Genomic DNA, 17,103 nt, shown 5'->3' on the forward strand with positions numbered 1-17,103 from the left:
GGCAGCGCGCGGGGCCGCCGGCCCCCGGGGCTCCCCGCTCTCCACGTCGAAAGCCGGCCTGGGAGGGGGCTCGTGGCACTGGGCCCGCGCGCTCCTCTCTCCTCCTCCCTCTCCCTCCATGCTTTAAAGTCACATTTCCAGGCCAGACATAGAATTAATCTCTGGGCACTTCACATTGCTGGCAGCGCAAAGCAGGATGTGGGATCTTTTTTTCTCTCTCTCTGCGTCTTGGCTGACTTTTTTACCTCTCGAAGAATTTGGAAGGGCCGTGAGATTCCCCCCGCCCCCCCTCGCCTCGGTGCCGTGCAGTTTTTCAGCACGCTGATCACCCTGCTGTGGCTTCACCCTAATAGATTTCATATGCTGACACAGTTGACATCAGTACCAAACTATTTTACATGTGATCTGGTGTATTTCCTGAGGAAATCTGCAAGATATTTATTAAGAACTAATAAAATAAACCTCTCCATGAGCTTTTAGGTAGTTTTCAATTTTTCATGTCTCTCTCGTTTCCTCTTATCAATGAGTTTCTATTTTTCTCCCTCCTCTCCGACCATTGCAAAGAAGGAAACAAAAATAAATGTTTTAAACCGTTCCTGAATGGACACTGGGAATATTTCTGTAGTGATGTATTAGCGAAGTCGTATTTTTAGTGCTGTATTGTCAGGACTAAAAATATCCTGCTGCAGTGCATCCTTTTTATAGGGCTTTGTGTGTGCGCGGTGCAAGCTTGCAGCAGCGCGCGGAGGCCGCAGCCTCGCTCCCCCCAGCTGGCCTCCGTTAGGCCTCGAAAATTAAAGTAATCCTGCTCGAGGAAGGAGAATTAATCCAGGCGGCGGCACCGCCTTTCCCCGGCAGAGCCCGGGTACCTGCGCGGCAGCCCGCCTGGGAGAGGCTCCCGCAGCCGCGGGCCGGGAGGGCCGAATCGCGGCTGCCTCCCGGATCGCGGCTGCCTCTGGGATCACGGCCGCCTCTGGGATTGCAGCCACCTCTGGAATCGCGGCTCCTTTTCCTGGCTCGGGAAGCCCCGGGGGGCCGCGCAGCACCGCCGGGAGCCTCCGCGCTTCCCCTGCGAGTTGTTTTGTGCCTCTCCGCTCCCGTGGTTCCATCTCCTTCCATTCCCGCGTTGGAAAGAGGCGGGAAGTGGAGGTCAGGGCCGGGCCGGCCGCCGCTTCCCACCTCTTCCCAAGGTGTCCCGCCCCACGGCGCCCGTGCAGCCACCTCCGAAGAGGAGCCGGGTGCCGGTCCGGCCGTGCCGAGCGGCTGGTGCCGGGCCGGCCGCAGCGCCGCAGCCGGCGGCTTCCTGTCGAGCAGCTCCGCGAAAGCAGTAATTAGCGCCCGTAAAAATTTTATTTTATTAGCGAGACGTGTCGGTGAGTAATTGGCCATAATTTGAACCCAGCCAGATCGGAGGTTAATATATATATATATATATAAAAAAAAGAAATCCCAGCACTCTTTTTTTGCCCCAAACTCCAGGGCCGTCAGCCCGCACCGCGGCGGGTGGGACGGGGCGAGCGCCGCCGCGGTACCCGTCCTTGAGGGTGTTTGACACTGGCATTGGAAGAAAGGAAACCTTGTTTTCCAAGAACTCTGCTCTTTCTCAGCTTGATAAGCATTTAAAAGAAAAGCAGCACAATTGGAATTGGCAGCGCATCCTCATTCTTTTGTCTGTCTGTTTATTTTTTTCCCCTCATCCCTCGACATGTGCGCTACAGCCCACGGCTCCTGCACCCCGGAGAACCGCAGGCCCGGAGCTGCGCGGCCCCCGCCGGCCTCTGCCCACCCCCAGCCTGGCTCTTTGAAGCCCGGCGAAGCTGACGGGCTCCGGCTCCGCTCCCGGCTCCGCTCCCACCCCGGATGCCTCACCGGGTCACTTAGCCATCGCACGGAGCATCTTTTGCAGCCTCTTTCCACCCCTTGCTCACCTCGGAGGGCAGCGAAAACAGGGCTTCGCTGGCACCTCGGAGCAGCGGATTTGGACCCAGCCTGCACTTTGTGGACCCGGTTACTTGGGTAGTTACAGACCCCGGTTATTTGGGTAGTTACAGACCCCATTATTTGGGTATTTGCAGACCCTGGTTATTTGGTATTTGCAGACCCTGGTTATTTGGTATTTACAGATCTTGGTTACTTGGCTATTTGCAGACCTTGGTTACTTGGGTATTTGCAGACCCCCATTATTTGGTACTTACAGACCCTCGTTATTTGCTATTTACAGACCCCTGTTACTTGGGTATTTGCAGATCCAGATTACTTGGCTATTTACAGACCCCCGTTATTTGGGGGTATTTAGGGACCCCGGTTCCTTGGGCATTCACAGCGGGCGGCGCAGAGCCCCGCGGTGTCCCGGAGGCCGCGCGCGCTCCCGGGCCGCGCTGGTGCCGGCGACTGGTGAACGAAGCAGCCCAGCGCGTGCGGCCAGCGGAGCCGAGCCCCTGTGCCTGGCTCAGGACAGCGCCCATCCACTCAGCCCGGCGAGCTCCTCCCGGGTACCAGTCCTGCCCGTCACTGGGGCTCGGGCAGTGAGACGTTGCTTCAGGTTAGTCATGCTCATTTGCGCTCGGCCGCCCGGGGTGGCTGCTTTCCCGGGAATATTTTTGGTCGCAAAGCGAGGGTGAGCAGTTGGCGAGCGCCGCCGTTCGCCCCGTGCCCCCGGGCCAGCAGCGCCTGCGCCGCCGATCCATCGATCCGCAGCGGGACGAAACCACGAGTGGGGGCTGCCAGATAAAACTCCCCGTCTCGCCCCGTTTTCCCCACCCAAAGTGTCTTTCTGCCCGTATCCCCTTTCTCGCCGCCCGGCTCCCTCCCTCCCTCTCGGCTGTGTATTGGACTTTTTGTCTATCTTTTTCCATCTCTCTGTCTCTTTTCATAACAGTTTTTAATAATGTTTTAGTTAGTTCCAGCCTTTTCCCTCAATGGATCCCATTGGAAAATGCATTTGAAAGGAAACAGTTATACACTTCCCTTCCTTTGAAACTCTGCTGGCACCTTTTCCAGCGCAGTAAACCATACAACATGGATTTTCAAAGTTTCCAAACACAGACATGCTGGCGTTAAATTTATGAAAAAATATTTTATTCGGCTGTATAGTAACTCTGAGTCTCGGAGCTGCTGGTCGCAGTGAAACCGAAGCTCGCCTTGGAACTGCAGCAGGTTTCCAAACCTCTGCAGGAAACGTAGCGGCGCGGGCTGCAGGGGAGCGCGGCTCCCTGCGCTCCGGGCTTTCCCGGGGCGGGAAGGCAAAGGGGCAGCTCCCGGGAATTCTGCCGCTTTTCCCTGCACATGGGCAGCCATGGGAGCGCCGTGGCCCCGGGGAACTTGACGATGGTGCCAATCGCGCGGCAGATCACGGGAGAGAAGAGGAATTTGGCGTTAAAGCGTCGAGCCGTGCGCTTGTTAGCGAACGCAGGAGGTTAATGCCTCTTAGCGGAGTCCCAGGGCACAGAGGCTCAAGGAATCCGGGCTGGGGGCCCGAGGCTCCAGCTCGCTGCGACTCCGCGGGGCACCGAGACGGTGTTTTCTAATATCAGCGCTCGGATGCGGAGCTCCCTGGCAGAGTTTTGCTGTGGGTTTGCGCCTGCGCTCGCAGTTGCTGCTCTGGCCATGTGTGCGGGGCTATGGTGAGGGCTCCTTCCCCACAGAGGTGCCATCGAAGCCTGCACCCCCCGAAACCTCCCCATTAGAGGGGCACCTAGAGCAGAAAAGGAAGCCTCTTGGGGCAGAGAAGATGACAATGGGAGGAAGATCCTAGAGTCACTTTTCTTGTTGTCCTTCCTTTCATGCCCTTCCCTTCATGTAGCTGCTTCCCAAGAAGTCCCGGGTTAAGTTTTATTATCATGCTCAGTGTTGTACGAAAGGAGGGAAGAGCTGGGAGCTTCATTCCCCAAAATTTCCTAGTATAAACTCACGAGTTTCTGCTTCAAAGCGGCTCTGCTTTGGAGATCTTTCTGCGTAGTCTCTTTCGAGTGCACAGGTGGGGAGCTGAGCTTGTGAACTGTAGATTTTCTGGGGTTTTTCTTTGCGCTCACTTTGTCCTAAAAGCGCAGTCCTTCATGTGTTGCACTTGTTTGTTTTCAAAGCAGAGCTCCCCTTAGCTGCAGTTGTGGTTGCTCAGTGCCTGTAAATCTAATTCTGTCCGTTCCCTGTGGCCAGCAGTGAGCGAGGGACAGGCAAATACCGACCACGTGAGCTAAATGTGGTTGAAGTGACTTCAGGATCTCCCTGGAAGCTTGTGACCGAGGCAAGAACTGAGGTGAGTTTTCCAGGAGAGCAACGAGCCACCCTTTAATCCACAAAACGCTGCTGCTTCCTGCAGCCTTCAGCCTCGCTGCAAGACTAAGCGCATCAGAAGGAGCTCCTCCAGGAGACCCATTCCACGCCAGCAGAAACGACATCCTGCAGGATGAAAAAGGCCGTGCGTTGTCAGGAGCTGCCCTGTGATGTACGAGCAGGATGGAGTTAAGTTGCATTTTGCATAGGCAGCTCTAAATCGGGGGCTCCTGAGCTTCGAGCGCTCGCCTTCGCCGAGCGTAATCCATAATCTGTGTGTGTGTGCAATTCCTGTTACTTTCGGAAAAGCAAGCTGCCCCGTTGAACGTGCCTGGCCTCCACTGGGATCCTCAGCCCGCTGGCACGGGGCTCGCTGGGCACCTCATGGGCTCCTGCCACCGGAGAGCGCTCGGAAATGGAGGGGCTGCTGTCCTGCAAGGGCCTCCTCCCATAGCATCCCCTTGGTGCCCCTTTGCCCCCCTTCTCTCCCGGTTTTTCGCTCGCTTTCCTCCTGCTTTTCCTCAGATGAAGCGGCCGCCGCTCGGGCTGGAGCGGAGGAGCCGCGCGAGGGGCACGTCCTTTGCCAGGATCCCCCCTGGCAAAGCAGGGGTGGCAGAAAGACGCCCCCGGGCCCCGCAGCGATTCCCCTGCCAGGTTTCTGGTTTCTGCTGCGACGTGTGAAGGTGCTGGGGATTTCACTGAAATGGCCCGAGAATTTTTAGCTCGACAAGAACAATGTATTTTCCCTAACCTCATTCTGGCAAATGCCCGAGCCTTTCTAGATGAAATTTTCCCCATAAATTCAGCTCGAGGAAAGCTTTTGGCACCGAGGCCTGCAGCCTAAATGGTTAAAGTTTGGCAGAGTCGTTAGGAACTAAGAGCAGGGACTTACAGCGGAAAGTGTTAGGTAAGGCGCTCCGTAGGCACCCGGTTGGGTGCCCAGGGGTGGCTCCGTGTCGGGGGGCACAGCCTGGCGCTGTCACTGCGGGTGACAGGCTCCAGAGGAGCCCACGGGCCCTGGCACAGGGAGCTGGGAGCTTGGCCCTGGGGGCATTGGCTGCCTCCCTGGAAGGGGCAAAGCTGCCTGGGGGCGGCACGGGTTTCGCTTTACGTTTTGGCCCGGGCTTTGCAAACCACCGGGCGTTCTGCTCCCTCAGGAAGCTGTGAGAGGAGAGCAGCAAGCAGGAGAACGTGCCAAGACGGAGGCTCCTGGCGTTGCCAGCCCTGCCCCTTCGAAGGCCCTTTCCCCGAGCTGTGGGCACCTCCTCTCCTCGGCTTTTCCCCGCGGTGCGAAGCGCCCACGAAGGTTCGGTTGCTGCCAGCCGTGTGCCCTGGTTCCTCACCCGCCCTTTTGGGGTTGAGAATCCGGATTCCGGATTCCCGCTGTGGCTGTATTCCAGGGAGGAGGAGGTGGCTGCACCGCAGGGACAGCCTGTCGAGGGCTTCCCCGCAGCAACATCGCGCTGCGCCGTCCCGCCTTACTGCAGCACGCTTAATTTCTCCCTGTGTCTCCATCATCCCTATTTTCCTCCTCTTCTGCTGCGCTCCTGCAGCATTCCCTGCTTCTTCTTCACCCTGCCGTGCCCTGACTGCCTTGGGGGCCCTTGTGCAGCCTCCTGGTGCATCCCGGCGGGCTCTTCCCTCCGGCACGAGCCGCCCTGCCAGCCTGGGGGCCACACTAGCTAGCCTGGAGTCGGGTACGCTTGGATTTGCCAGCCTTTGGGCTGCCAGACGGGTCAAACACATTGCTGGCAAGCGTTGGCAGCAGAGCCGGCTGCTCCAGGGACAGAGCCGTGTGGCTGGCGAAGGTTTTGCTGCGTCTGTGCTGCAAGTCCTAGCGCTGGCTTGCGATCTGATGCATTCGCTGCTGCAAAACACCAGCTTCTGTGGCGGCCCTCCAGGCTTTGCCAGCCTGGATGAGGTGCTGGACCCCGGCTCTGCTGCTTTTTCTGCTTGGAGCTGCGAATGCAGGTAGCAAAAGCTGCGATGCACCTGCGCCCCCGGCCAGGAGGAACGTTTCTGTCGCTCTGTGCGATGACATGTGTCCAAAATTGACTCCTGCAGCCTTGCCGGGGCTGCGGGGTGCAGCCCAGGATCCCGGCTGTGCCGGCCGGGTCGGGAACCCCACGCGCGGAGAGCTCCAAGTGCTGCTCGGTGCATGTGGAAACGGCTTCAATCTGTGTTTTGACTGATGGGTCTTTTCAGGAATTTCTGAGAATAACATTTCTAAAAATGGCTGCATCTTTCCACTGATATTTCCTGGAAAAGGCTGCAGTTAATTTTAAACCATTACCCTTTTCCCTTTCGGTAGTGGAAGCGGCTCGGTGCTCGTCCTCAAGGCGAGCGGCGGGGCTCGCTGGGACGGTTGCTGCCTCTCTGCTCCCCGTGGAAATGAAGGACCAGCCCTGCCCGAGTCCTCCCCAAGTCACAGTTGTCGTCAGCAATTCCTGAGCAATCCCAAACGTGCAAGAAAAGCAGGCCTTCAAATCCTCCCCTCGCCCACCTAGAGCTCCCTTGGGCGCGCGGATGCGGATGCCGGGCGCGGATGCCGGGCAGGGGCGCAGCGGGAGCCGGCAGCCCCGCGCTGCCGCCGAGCACGCTGCTTCCTCTGCGCCTCTCGGGCAGCTTTGCTGCTTCGGGTGGGAATATGTCATTAATTTTTATACCTTCCCCCTGTAAACCGTCGACCCTTTTTATGATGTCATGAGGGATTCCTTAATTTTGCAGCTGCTTCCTGGTTACGTCAGAGAAGAGCCTCCCGTCCTCGAGCCCCGCGCTGCAGCCCCGAACGGCTGGAAACAAATGAAGTGTTGAATATCTAATGGCTTCCACAGGGAGCACGGCTCCGTCCTCCCCAGGTCCCCAGCATTCCTCACCTCCCGGCCTCCCTCCCTCCGACAAGCCGGGCTTTCAGCGCAGAGCGGAGGGAGCCGCGGGCTCCCGGGCGGCTCCAGCACCTCAGGAACACATGGATGAGTTGCAGTGTGACGGGGACATGCTGAGCCGGGCAGATGGACCAAGGGCCACACTTCAGGTGCGGATTTGGGAGGGATGGAGCCCTCTCTGCCATGCAGTTTAGCAGAGCTGGGTCTGCTGCCGTGTTTGCTACCTGCAAATCTGCAGGCAGGGAGCATCAGCCCGGATGCATCACCGTGTGACTCGCCAGCTTCCTTCGGGAGAGCTGGGAGCTCCTGTGACTCACAAAGCCTTCGCGACAGGACCTGTTGGGGAAATGCCCCGTGGCCGAGAGCTCTTCTCGCCGGCCCCGCCGCGGTCCTGGCCGCTCCACATTCCCATTGGGGGCTGCTCCACATTCCCGTCGGGAGCGCGCGCGGCCTCCGCCGTGGGCAGCCGCGCTCCGCTTGCCCGCATGACCCGCGCGGCGTCTGCCCACGGGTGACTCACGAGCAGAGCGATAAGGGAGCAAACAAACCGCCTCCAGACCCCCAGCCTGGGGCTCCTGGCCTGAATCACTTGTCTCCTCTGCTCCGTGAGCTGCTGACACATCAGCCGGGCGCCTTCGCCCCGGCATTTTCCCTTGTGTCACCTCCCCCGGGCTCTCACGGAGCTGATTGTCACACAGGGTCCTCCACGGCGTCACCAGCGAAGGCGAGCTCAGCTGTTGCTCCGGGAAGCAAAGCGGATCCCACTCTGGTTTTGCTGGAGCTGCCCGAGATCCAGTGCTCCTCGCCGGGCTGGATGCACGAGCGCGTTCGCTGCTCGCTTGCAAGCCCGGGAGCTGCTGCGGCGAGCGGAGCAGCCGGGAGCTCTCGCACGGAGCCTCCTGCCCCTGGCCACGTGAGGCCGGAGGCTTCGCCGGCAGCGCGGCCGCGCTGCCGGCGAAGCCTCCGGCCTCACGTGGCCCTCCCGGGATTTCCGCCCGCACGTGGCCCTCGCGCCGTGGCAAGAAGCTTCCTGCAGCAAGCGCCCGCATCGCCGGCTCTTTCCCATTCCCATTTCCTGCGGCTGGTCGCGTTGCCCCGGGAGCGCTTTGGCACAGCCGTTCCGCTCACCCTAGCAGGAGCGGGGATGTGTTTATCACTTTTCCTGGAGATTATCTGTTTAAGCACTCCCTGACAGTTACAATAACAAGGGCAGCGCGTTGCGTTTCCCAGCAAAAGGACACTCGCTGCTGAAAGATGTATAGCACTAATTAGAAATACATAACATCCGGCCACATGGCAGCCTTCTCCCGGCCGCTCCATTTCCTGAGCTCGGACGACTTTGACGACAGTTGGTTTATGTTTTCCATGAATATAATGTTCTCAGAGAAATACAGATTTCTCCCCATTGCAGAAGTCCCCGTTCGCTGCGTCTCTGTCTTCCCTCTCGCCGCGCGCTCCCCCTGCTCCCCCTTCCTCGCGCCAGGTAGATTTATGGGCGCCGAAAGCCGGGCTTGGATCCTGCTGCCGGCGGAGTCGGGGTGGCGCAGGTGAGCCCTCGGAGAAGGAAGCTGCCTCCCGGTGCAGGCACTCGGACCGTGCCCGCCTGGAGCATCCCCCTCTTTCCTGCATGCAAGGAGCCAGGAGGGCTCTATGCCGCCCGGAGCGGTTTTGCAATCATTAGGGGAAAAACAGCCCTTCGATAGCTCCTGGTTGCTTTGCCCCTGTGCTCAGGGTGCTCACGAGCTCCCGTTTTTCCCATCCTTTTTCCCTGCACTCCCTGGGCGCCGGGTGGAGGACCTGGGTCTGGCTCCAGCTCATGGCATGAGCGGTGCCAGGACGGTTTGGCCAGGCGCCCTTCGCACCGGGCTGGCACGGACCGGGTGGGATGTGCAAGGGGCTCCAGGATGGGCCGCGCTCAGGAGGGTGCAGGCTGAGAAGGTTTTAGCTGCTAAAACGAATTGCTCTTGAATGTGGAAAAACTGCTGTGTTTCAGATGTTTCTAACTTGGCCAAGCATGGACAGATTTCTAGTAGGACAGGAAAACTCTCTGTTCAAGGGGGTTATTCTGCAGCAAAATCTCACATCCCATTTCCAGGATTTGAAGTTCCTAGATTAGCTCAAGGAAAAGGTTGTAAGTTTTGGTTTGTTTGTTTTCTTTTCTTTTTTGTTACTTCTTTGCTAGCACGGGTGAGCCGCTCTCTTGTTTCCTAACCTCGTTCTCACACGGAGTCAAACTGTTTTGGCTAAAGATTCCCGGAAGAATCCAGCCTGAGACAGGCACCCGGCATGGAAAGTTCAGCTCCGATCGTTAAAGTTTGAGCCAACTGGAAAAAAAAGGGGTCTCCGAGTGGCTAGTGTCAGGCAGCCTGAATAACGTGGTGCTAGAAACGTGGCCCGCAAAGTCATCCCGCTGCTGGTGAGCCCTGGTGCCCACGGTGGGTTTGTTGTGGCTCTAATCGCTGATCCCGGCGTGGAAAGATGGATCTTCTAGACAAATCCAGCCCGTGAGGCATGGGGAAACGCGGGTTAACCCGGCTGCCGTTCAGTCTGCAAAGCGTTGGAGGACATTGGTGGTGTGAAGTGCTCTGCTGCTCTGGTTGTGGGTGCTCCATGGGGCTGCAGGTGGCCGAGAAGCAGCTCCCCGTGGAGAAGCCTCCCGGCCCTGGCTGGCAATGGGGTTTGACAGCGGGCACTTCGCTGATGCCATCGTCCTTGTGAACACGGCGCCGTCTCTTTTGGCGTATTTCTCACCAAGCTGGTTGTGCTCAGCCAGGGTCGGCTGCACCATGTGGTGCCGGGCACCTTGCTGCAAACCCAGACAGGGGAAAGCCCAAGATTCAAAACACTCCCCAAGCCTTTGCCCAGGCACCCTCAGTTCCCTGGACACTTGTGTCCGCACCGTGACCATCTTCTGTCCCTGGAGTCCCTCGGGGGCTGGCGTGGGCTCTGCCACCCCCAGCCTCTGTGCGGTGACCACCAGCTCCGAGCTGCAGCTCAGCTAGTGCTGGAGCTTCCTGCCTCCCAAGGAAAGCGATGAAAACACACAAAGGGAAAGTTTCGCCTGATTTATGGGGCTTCCTCTCGTGCTCTAGCACGAGCCCTGAATAGCCGGTGCTGGTGAGGCTGCGGGTGCCAGAAACGCGCTGCGCTCTCACCCGGGCACCCTCCCTGCCCGCAGGGAGGCTGGCGCGGTGCTGGCTCCCTCCTCCAAGGGACACCCCTGGGCTGGGCCTCCAAAGCAGCTTTTGGAGCCCTGGCAGTTTTGCTTAATGTCGTGATGAGGTGGCACGGCCTGCGGTAGCTGAGCTGGAGTTAGGAGCAAATGACCCTTTTATCCCAGAATCACAGGATGGTTGAAGTTGGAAGGGACCCTTAGGGATCGTCTAGTCCCTGGTCCAGCAGGAAACCCAGAGCAGGTGGCACAGGGTGGCATCCAGATGGGTTTGGAAGATCTCCAGAGAAGCAGACTTCACAACCTCCCTGGGCAGCCTGTGCCAGGGCTCTGGCACCCTCACAGTCGAGAGGTTCTTCCTCACATGCACATGGAACTGCCTGGGTTTCAACATACACTCATTGCCCCTTGTCCTGTCACTGGCCACCACTGAGAAGAGCTTGGCCGCTTCCTCCCTACATTCCCCCTCCGGGTATTTATACATATTGATCGGATCCCTTCTGGGCAAATTTAGGCTTTCATGCCCTCTTTTTGGGGGTGGCTGCCAGCCCGGCATGAACACGGGGCCCGGCGCCCCTGGGTAATGCCCACCCGAAATGTCCCCCTGCAGCCGCTCACGGGGTGCCCAGCGTTGTCTGTGCAGAGCTGTGGCCACACGGAGACCTGCCAGCGCTCACGTGTGACAGCGTGACGGCCACGGTGACACCCCGTGTCCCTTTGGGAAGCCAAGAGCGTCAGGTCCCCAACCGGAGCGAGGGGAGGAGGGAGCTCAGAGAAGACGGCTGTGATTTCTTGGACTGGGCTACGGCCAGAGCACTGGGACTAACACTCCTAATTGTGGGAAAGGCTTCATGAAAGAGATTTACTGTCCCAGAGCGGTCACATCTCTAGTTTTATGTTTCCTCCGAAAGTTGACAACCCCTGATGGGCAGCACTTCCCTCCGCTGCTCTGCAGCCGGCTCAGCCCTGGCACCAAGGGCAGAGCACCTCGCTCAGCTGGCGGGCACTTCTCCTGTCACCCTGTGTCACCCGTGGCGTCTTCCCCGCTGGGCACCGGACCCATTGGTTGTTGAAAGAGCAGGTCATTTTGTCCCGTGTTTTCGAGGTGTATCTTAAAGTTGTCTTATGGCTGTTTTTAACTCTCTTCCTCATTGCTCTGAAATGATTTATTTTTAAAATCCCCCATTTGTTCTCTGCACCGCCAGTGTTTTGCTAACCCCTGCTGCCACGGAGTCTCCCCGCCTTGCTTAAATCCCCTGGCACTTTGCTCGAAGTGAACCCCCAGAACATATTGTGTCGCCTGCGTGCGGTGCCAGCCTCTTCCCGCAGCAGAGGTGCCGGGGGGCTCCGGAGGGGGCTGCCCCCGGGTGCTGCAGTGGCCAAGAGCCGGGCGCTGGTGCCGCAGCGGCTGAGGGATGGGGCTGCAAGGTGCCACTGTAGAGTGGGAAACCCTCCGGCCCCCAGGGCAAGTGCCTGGCCCCCAAATGCCCCCCATATCCGGGGAGGCTGCGGAGCGGGGCACAAGGAGCCGGCGGGCAGAGGTGTCTGGATGGCATCGCATCCGTGTCCTGCGTGGCTCCTGCCCAGCCCCAGGCGCTTCCCTCTAGCCAGCGCCCCGCTGCTCTCGGCAGCCTCAGAAGTGGTTCCTGGCTGGGTGTAGATGCTCCAATGGGATTTGCTCGCGCTCCGAGCCGGCTCGCCTTGGAAGAGCTGTGGTTGTGTGGCATCTCCTTGAGTAACAGCTCCAATTAAGTTCTCTTGTCAAGCTGCTGTGTGACTGGCGAGCTGATGGGAGGAGCCCCCTCCTCAGCTGCTGAGGTTAAAGCCCCAGCAGGGGTGGAGATCAAGCATGCAGCTAATTACCCTTTTAACACTCAGGCTTATGCCCTCCTTTGGGGAAAGGCATTAGTTCCCACAGCAGCTTCTGTGCTGGGAGCCTTGAGTGCTGTCCTGGGTTAGCACGTGAGCTGGTTTGGGGCATGACATGGGCAGTGAGACCAGAGCTCCTTTTTTCCCAGAACTGTTTTAACCTTCTTTTTTTTTTTTTTCCCCTCTCTTTATAAGAATGACATGGGCTAGGAGAGCCCCTTTCCCCTGCAGAGATCCCTGTTTGTTGAGCGATGTGGGAAAGGAGGGTGCAAGATGAAGCCAGGAGGGAGCGTTGACCTGCTCGTGCTCAACTCTCTCTTTGTCTCCTAGAGTGTGTCTCTGAAGACTGTCGCTCTGTCATCCAGGAACAGGCCACGGCCCTGGGGCTCTCCATGTTCTCGCTGTTGGTGAAGAGGTGCACGAGCTTGCTGAGGGAGTGCGCACAAGGTAAGGAGCTTAGAAGCAACCTGGGGAGGCCCAGGCTCTCGTTCCTGCTTTGCTATATGCCTCTTACTCCCTGGTGGTGCCTTTTCTTTCTCCCTTGGCATCCAAACTTCTGCCCTGCTGAGTTGTGGCTGGTTTATCCATCAGGAAAACCTATGTGTGTGTAGATAGAAACACTTGGGAAAGGGATGGACATAAGGTGCACTTTGTGGCACGTTTTGGAAACACCCTGAAACTGGGACCCCGGGATCCTACCTCTATGACTGACATGCTGGCACCCTGTTGCCCTCAGTAAAAGGGGTGGCAGGCATCCCAGCTTGTCCTCCAGAGAAGGAGGAATAGCTCTGACTTTGCACTTGCTCTGGGCTGTAGCTTTTCCCTTGTACCTGCAAACCTGGGGTGTTGGGGTCCGTGGTGCATTCACTGTCACTACCTAAGGCAAAGGGTCTGCTAGAGACTCAGGGCTCTCAGGGGTTGGCTGCTGGAAGCTGCCTCAGCTCTTGTGTCTTGTATTTGCAGCTCAGCCACAAGAGATGGAGCAGGAGGATGAGGAAGATGATATCAAGGTCTCTGCCTTGCCTCAGGACCTGAAGGAACTGCTCCCCAGCGTGAAGGTCTGGTCAGACTGGATGCTTGGCCACCCAGACACCTGGAATCCTCCTCCTACGTCTCTCGAGCTTCCCAAACAGTACGTGCATCTTCTGGTCTGTCTTGTGCTGTCTGCTCCCTTCCTGGGGCTCCTTGTGCTGCCTTTGCCCTTCATTTGGGTTTGATCCAGGATGTAGCACTCTCTGAGCACTACTCTGTCATCTAGAAGAAGCTCATGAGGCAGGAATGTTTGGTGGGGATCTGCCACCCTTGGTGACGGGTGTCCAGCTCAGGAGAAGACCTCGCACTGAGGGGGCTGGGGTGGCTCTGAGGGGCCAGGTGCTCTTTGCTGCTGGATTTGAGCTGGATTTTTACCTTGTGCTTGGGATGTGCATCTGTTTTTCATGGGATGCATCTCCTTTAAGCCCTCTGCTAGCCAACCAGCTGAACGGAAGGGGTCTTCCTCTCCAGAAAAAGACAACTTGCAGCCGTGAGGGTTTCACAGCCTTTTTTTTTTTTTTTTTTTTTTTGACTAAAACCAGGAAACCTTGGTCAGACAGGGCTGGGGGCGAACAGCTCGCCTGTTCCTCAAACTCCAAAAGTCGCCTCCCATCCGCTTCCAAACCAGCTTGTCTCTAGCCCTGCAACATCAACAAGGGTTAATTTTCTAAACTGGCTGATTCCAGCCCATTAGTCCATAATGCGGACTAGGCAATTTGCATATTTTTGGACAGAAAATCGAGTGAAGGGGCCAAGTATGGAGTATGCGAAGCAGTGTCTGAGCATGCTCCGTAGCTGCTTTCCCGCAGGATTTTCCATCTGCCTCCGGTACTCCGGATCCAGAGCTTGAAATCACGTCTTATTGTTAATCCAAAGGAGCCAGAACCCAGGGTGATGGGAAGACGCATTAAGAGTAATCCAGCAAAGTGGCTTAACCATTAATGGGTCCCCGCTCCGTGCGTCAGGTCCAGTCCTGCTCTCCCTAGTTTATTGCCTCTACTCCAGTTCTTTTTCATTTGGCTGAGGAAATGGAAATCTCACACAGGAAGTTCTGGGCCTCATTTTGTGGAGATGGAGTCTGTTTTCTGTTTGTCGGCTGCTCGGTGTGGGCCCGCTGCCTGCTCGTGTGAACCGCTGCCCATCTTTGGGCAGGAACTCAACGCGGGCTCCGTCACGTGCGCTGCCTGTGCACCAATGGCCCCGCCGGGCCGCGCCGCCGGTGCGGGGAGCCGCCGGCCACGGGCGGCCCTCGAGATGGAATTTCTGATCGGGCTCGCGCAGCTCGGCGCCTTCCAGGGAACGGCGGCCTCCCGCTGCTCCGGGGCCGCTCCGGCTGGGATGGGCACCGCGCTGCCGTGGCAGGTGTTGAGCCTGGCTTTGTGATGAGGCTGGCGAGGGCTGTGTTGGCCTCCCGGGCACCGTGCTGCATGGGCTGGGGGCTCTGCTCCACTAAGCCCTGCTGCTGAGGAGGGACGTCCTCGTGCAGCGCGCTTCCCCGTTGCTTTCCCTCCGGAAGGTGCCTGAGCTGCTCTTCCTGCCCTCTCTCTGGCCAACTTCATGTTGACTGCCGGCTCCCTCAGGCTCGTGCTCCTTGGGGACGTCTCTGGGTTGTGGTGACATGAGCTGGGCTTTCAGGCCAGACCTTTTGTGTCAAGCGAGTGTTGGGGACCCAGGTGTTGGTGGTCTGGGGCTGAGGGAGAGCAGTAGCTGGACTTCCCTGGAGATGCTTGGCAAGGAACCAGCTCTGCCCTGGGCAATGACCTGGGACCTACGTTTTTCCGGAGGCAGGGAAGGAAAGGGGAGCAGTGGGTTAGTGTTTCTGCTCTGTGTTGACACAAGCCTGCTGCCCCACATGGGGCTGCTCAGCGGTTGGGTACAGACACCCCGTGCAGGGGTTTAAATAGGAACCGCTTCAAAGAAGTCTAGAAGTAGAACATGGGTCGGAGCAGCAGGCAGGTTGGAATAAGCCAAGGTCTGCGGGCAGGCTGAGCTCAGAAGTGGGGAGAGCACGTGAGGAGGGAGCGTGGAGGCCAAGTTGCGGGTGCAGGTGAGGGGCCTGCGCCCTTGGCACGGGCTCTGCGCCCGCTGCAGTGGGACACGCCGCTTTCCTGCCCCGCCACCAGCTGCGGAGTCGGTGGCACAGCCTGGCACTGTGCTCCGTGCCGTGGCTTTCAGTATCCTTCCTGCAGAGTGGGACCAGCAGAGACTGTAAAACCCAAGGTGCACGAACACCTTGCAAGGATGCCGTGAATGTGCTAAAACCTCTGGAAGAAAAGCGGGTCCAGTACCCACCTGGCAGCCCCCGAGCAGCGCAGGCCCAGAGCTCGCCTAAAGCTGAGCTCGTCCGGGGCCAGCCCTGCGGCCAGGATGACGGCCTGGGCGCCGGGCCAGCCGGGCAGCTTGTCAAGGCTCCGCCAGGGCCTGGGACCACAGGGCCGTACGTCCCGAGGCCTCCGCTCACGTCGCCTGCGCCATGTTCGTGAGCGCTAGTTCTTAGTAAGTGCCGGGGAGACTTTGAGAACGTCTAAACTCAGCCCAGCTGTGGCAGTTGGTTTATTGCTTTCAGCTGGTACTTGAACCCGGGTCCTGGTCTTGGAGTCTTTCCCAGGTTTAATCCCCGGAGCTTTCTCTGCAGCTGTATGACACTGCGCTGACCCCGAATGAGGATAGGAAAATAGAACCGGTGCCAAGCCAGAGTCTCTTTTTCATTTGGAGTCTGGCTGTCTGCCCATGACCAGGGTTACATAATGGGAAACATAGCTGGGGCTCTGGAGAGCCCGCGTTTCACCACGCTGCCCAGACCTTCGCGTTCTGATGCTATATATCTTCCTAATTGTAGCTCGGATGCATTTATCACACTGCTGGATTTGAGTCCTTACAATAAAAAAAAAAAAAAAAAAAACGAAAGAAAAGAAAAAACACCAAATTCCTCAGCTTGCTGCTTTCCCTGTTGGACAGAGACAGAGGGAAAGGTGCGAGGGGTGAGCGCTGCTCGAACTCGGCACGCAGCGCCGAGTGACACAGGAGAGGGCTTTGGGAGGCAGGAAGGGAGGCTCAGGAGGCTGCGTCCTTGGGGCTCTTTTCTTGGCAGTGACTTGGGAATGAACCTCACCTCTTGGCAGGTATCTGCTCCCTAGCCAGGGACTCGGCAGTCCCTGTGCAGCGTGGATGGGAAGCTGCAGCTTTCCCCCAAACCGCTGCCTTTGGTCTAGAATATCCATCCAGCTCTTAGCTGTGTTGGGCGATCGCTGTGCCTCAAAGGATGCCCTGGGAGATTTTTTTTTTTTTTTTTTTTTTTTTTTAGGAGAGAAGGCTATAAAGATGCTGCCTGGATCCCTCTCCTGGGGCTAGAGAGTCTATTTGAGGAACAAGTCATGTTCTTCCCATCGTACCTGTTTGGGAAGAGGACTCGGCAAGCTTTCCTTGGCTCCTTTTTAGTTGTGCCGTTCCAGTGTAGTAGCTAAATCTGATCATGGACGTCCCTGTCTCAGAGCAGCAGAGTGTCCTGTTTCTTGGGAATTGCTTGTCTAGATGAGGCTGCTTGAATGCAGGTGCTCCCAGGTCTTCTAGCCAGGTCCATACCTTAAAATTCAGTGGCCTCTCTGCTTTCTTCATGGCAAGAAATGTGTTGAGGACTGAGGCATGATTGCAGGGATGGCGCTGCCGTACAGCCGGATCAGAGCAGCGTCTTTCCCTCAAGTTGTCCCCATAGGGATCTGCAGAGATGGGCAGGATACATGGTGAGTCCTGAGGAGAGCAGAGTGATTTTTTCCTAAGGCAGGGATAGCAGCAATGTGTACAGAGGAGAGGGAAGGGCGATCTCCAAGGTGGAGGGTGAAATGATGGTGCAGCCCAGGGCCGGTTCATGCTCCG

The 17,103-nt window shown here is 57.9% G+C and overlaps 1 protein-coding gene across 2 annotated transcripts in view; it reads left to right on the forward strand.

Annotated features, from left to right (window-relative positions):
* The window catches only part of SMG6 (SMG6, nonsense mediated mRNA decay factor), a 98,439-nt gene that overhangs the window by 34,254 nt on the left and 47,082 nt on the right, over positions 1-17,103 (forward strand). For both annotated transcript variants that reach the window (XM_026047979.1, XM_026047980.1), the window contains 2 exons: positions 12,529-12,645; positions 13,162-13,330. In XM_026047979.1, the coding sequence (XP_025903764.1) occupies positions 12,529-12,645; positions 13,162-13,330 (286 nt within the window). The remainder of the gene's footprint in view (positions 1-12,528; positions 12,646-13,161; positions 13,331-17,103) is intronic.

This window comes from Nothoprocta perdicaria, unplaced genomic scaffold, assembly GCF_003342845.1.
Source record: "Nothoprocta perdicaria isolate Ctin4 unplaced genomic scaffold, notPer1 scaffold_50, whole genome shotgun sequence".
Taxonomy (NCBI): Eukaryota; Metazoa; Chordata; class Aves; order Tinamiformes; family Tinamidae; genus Nothoprocta; species Nothoprocta perdicaria.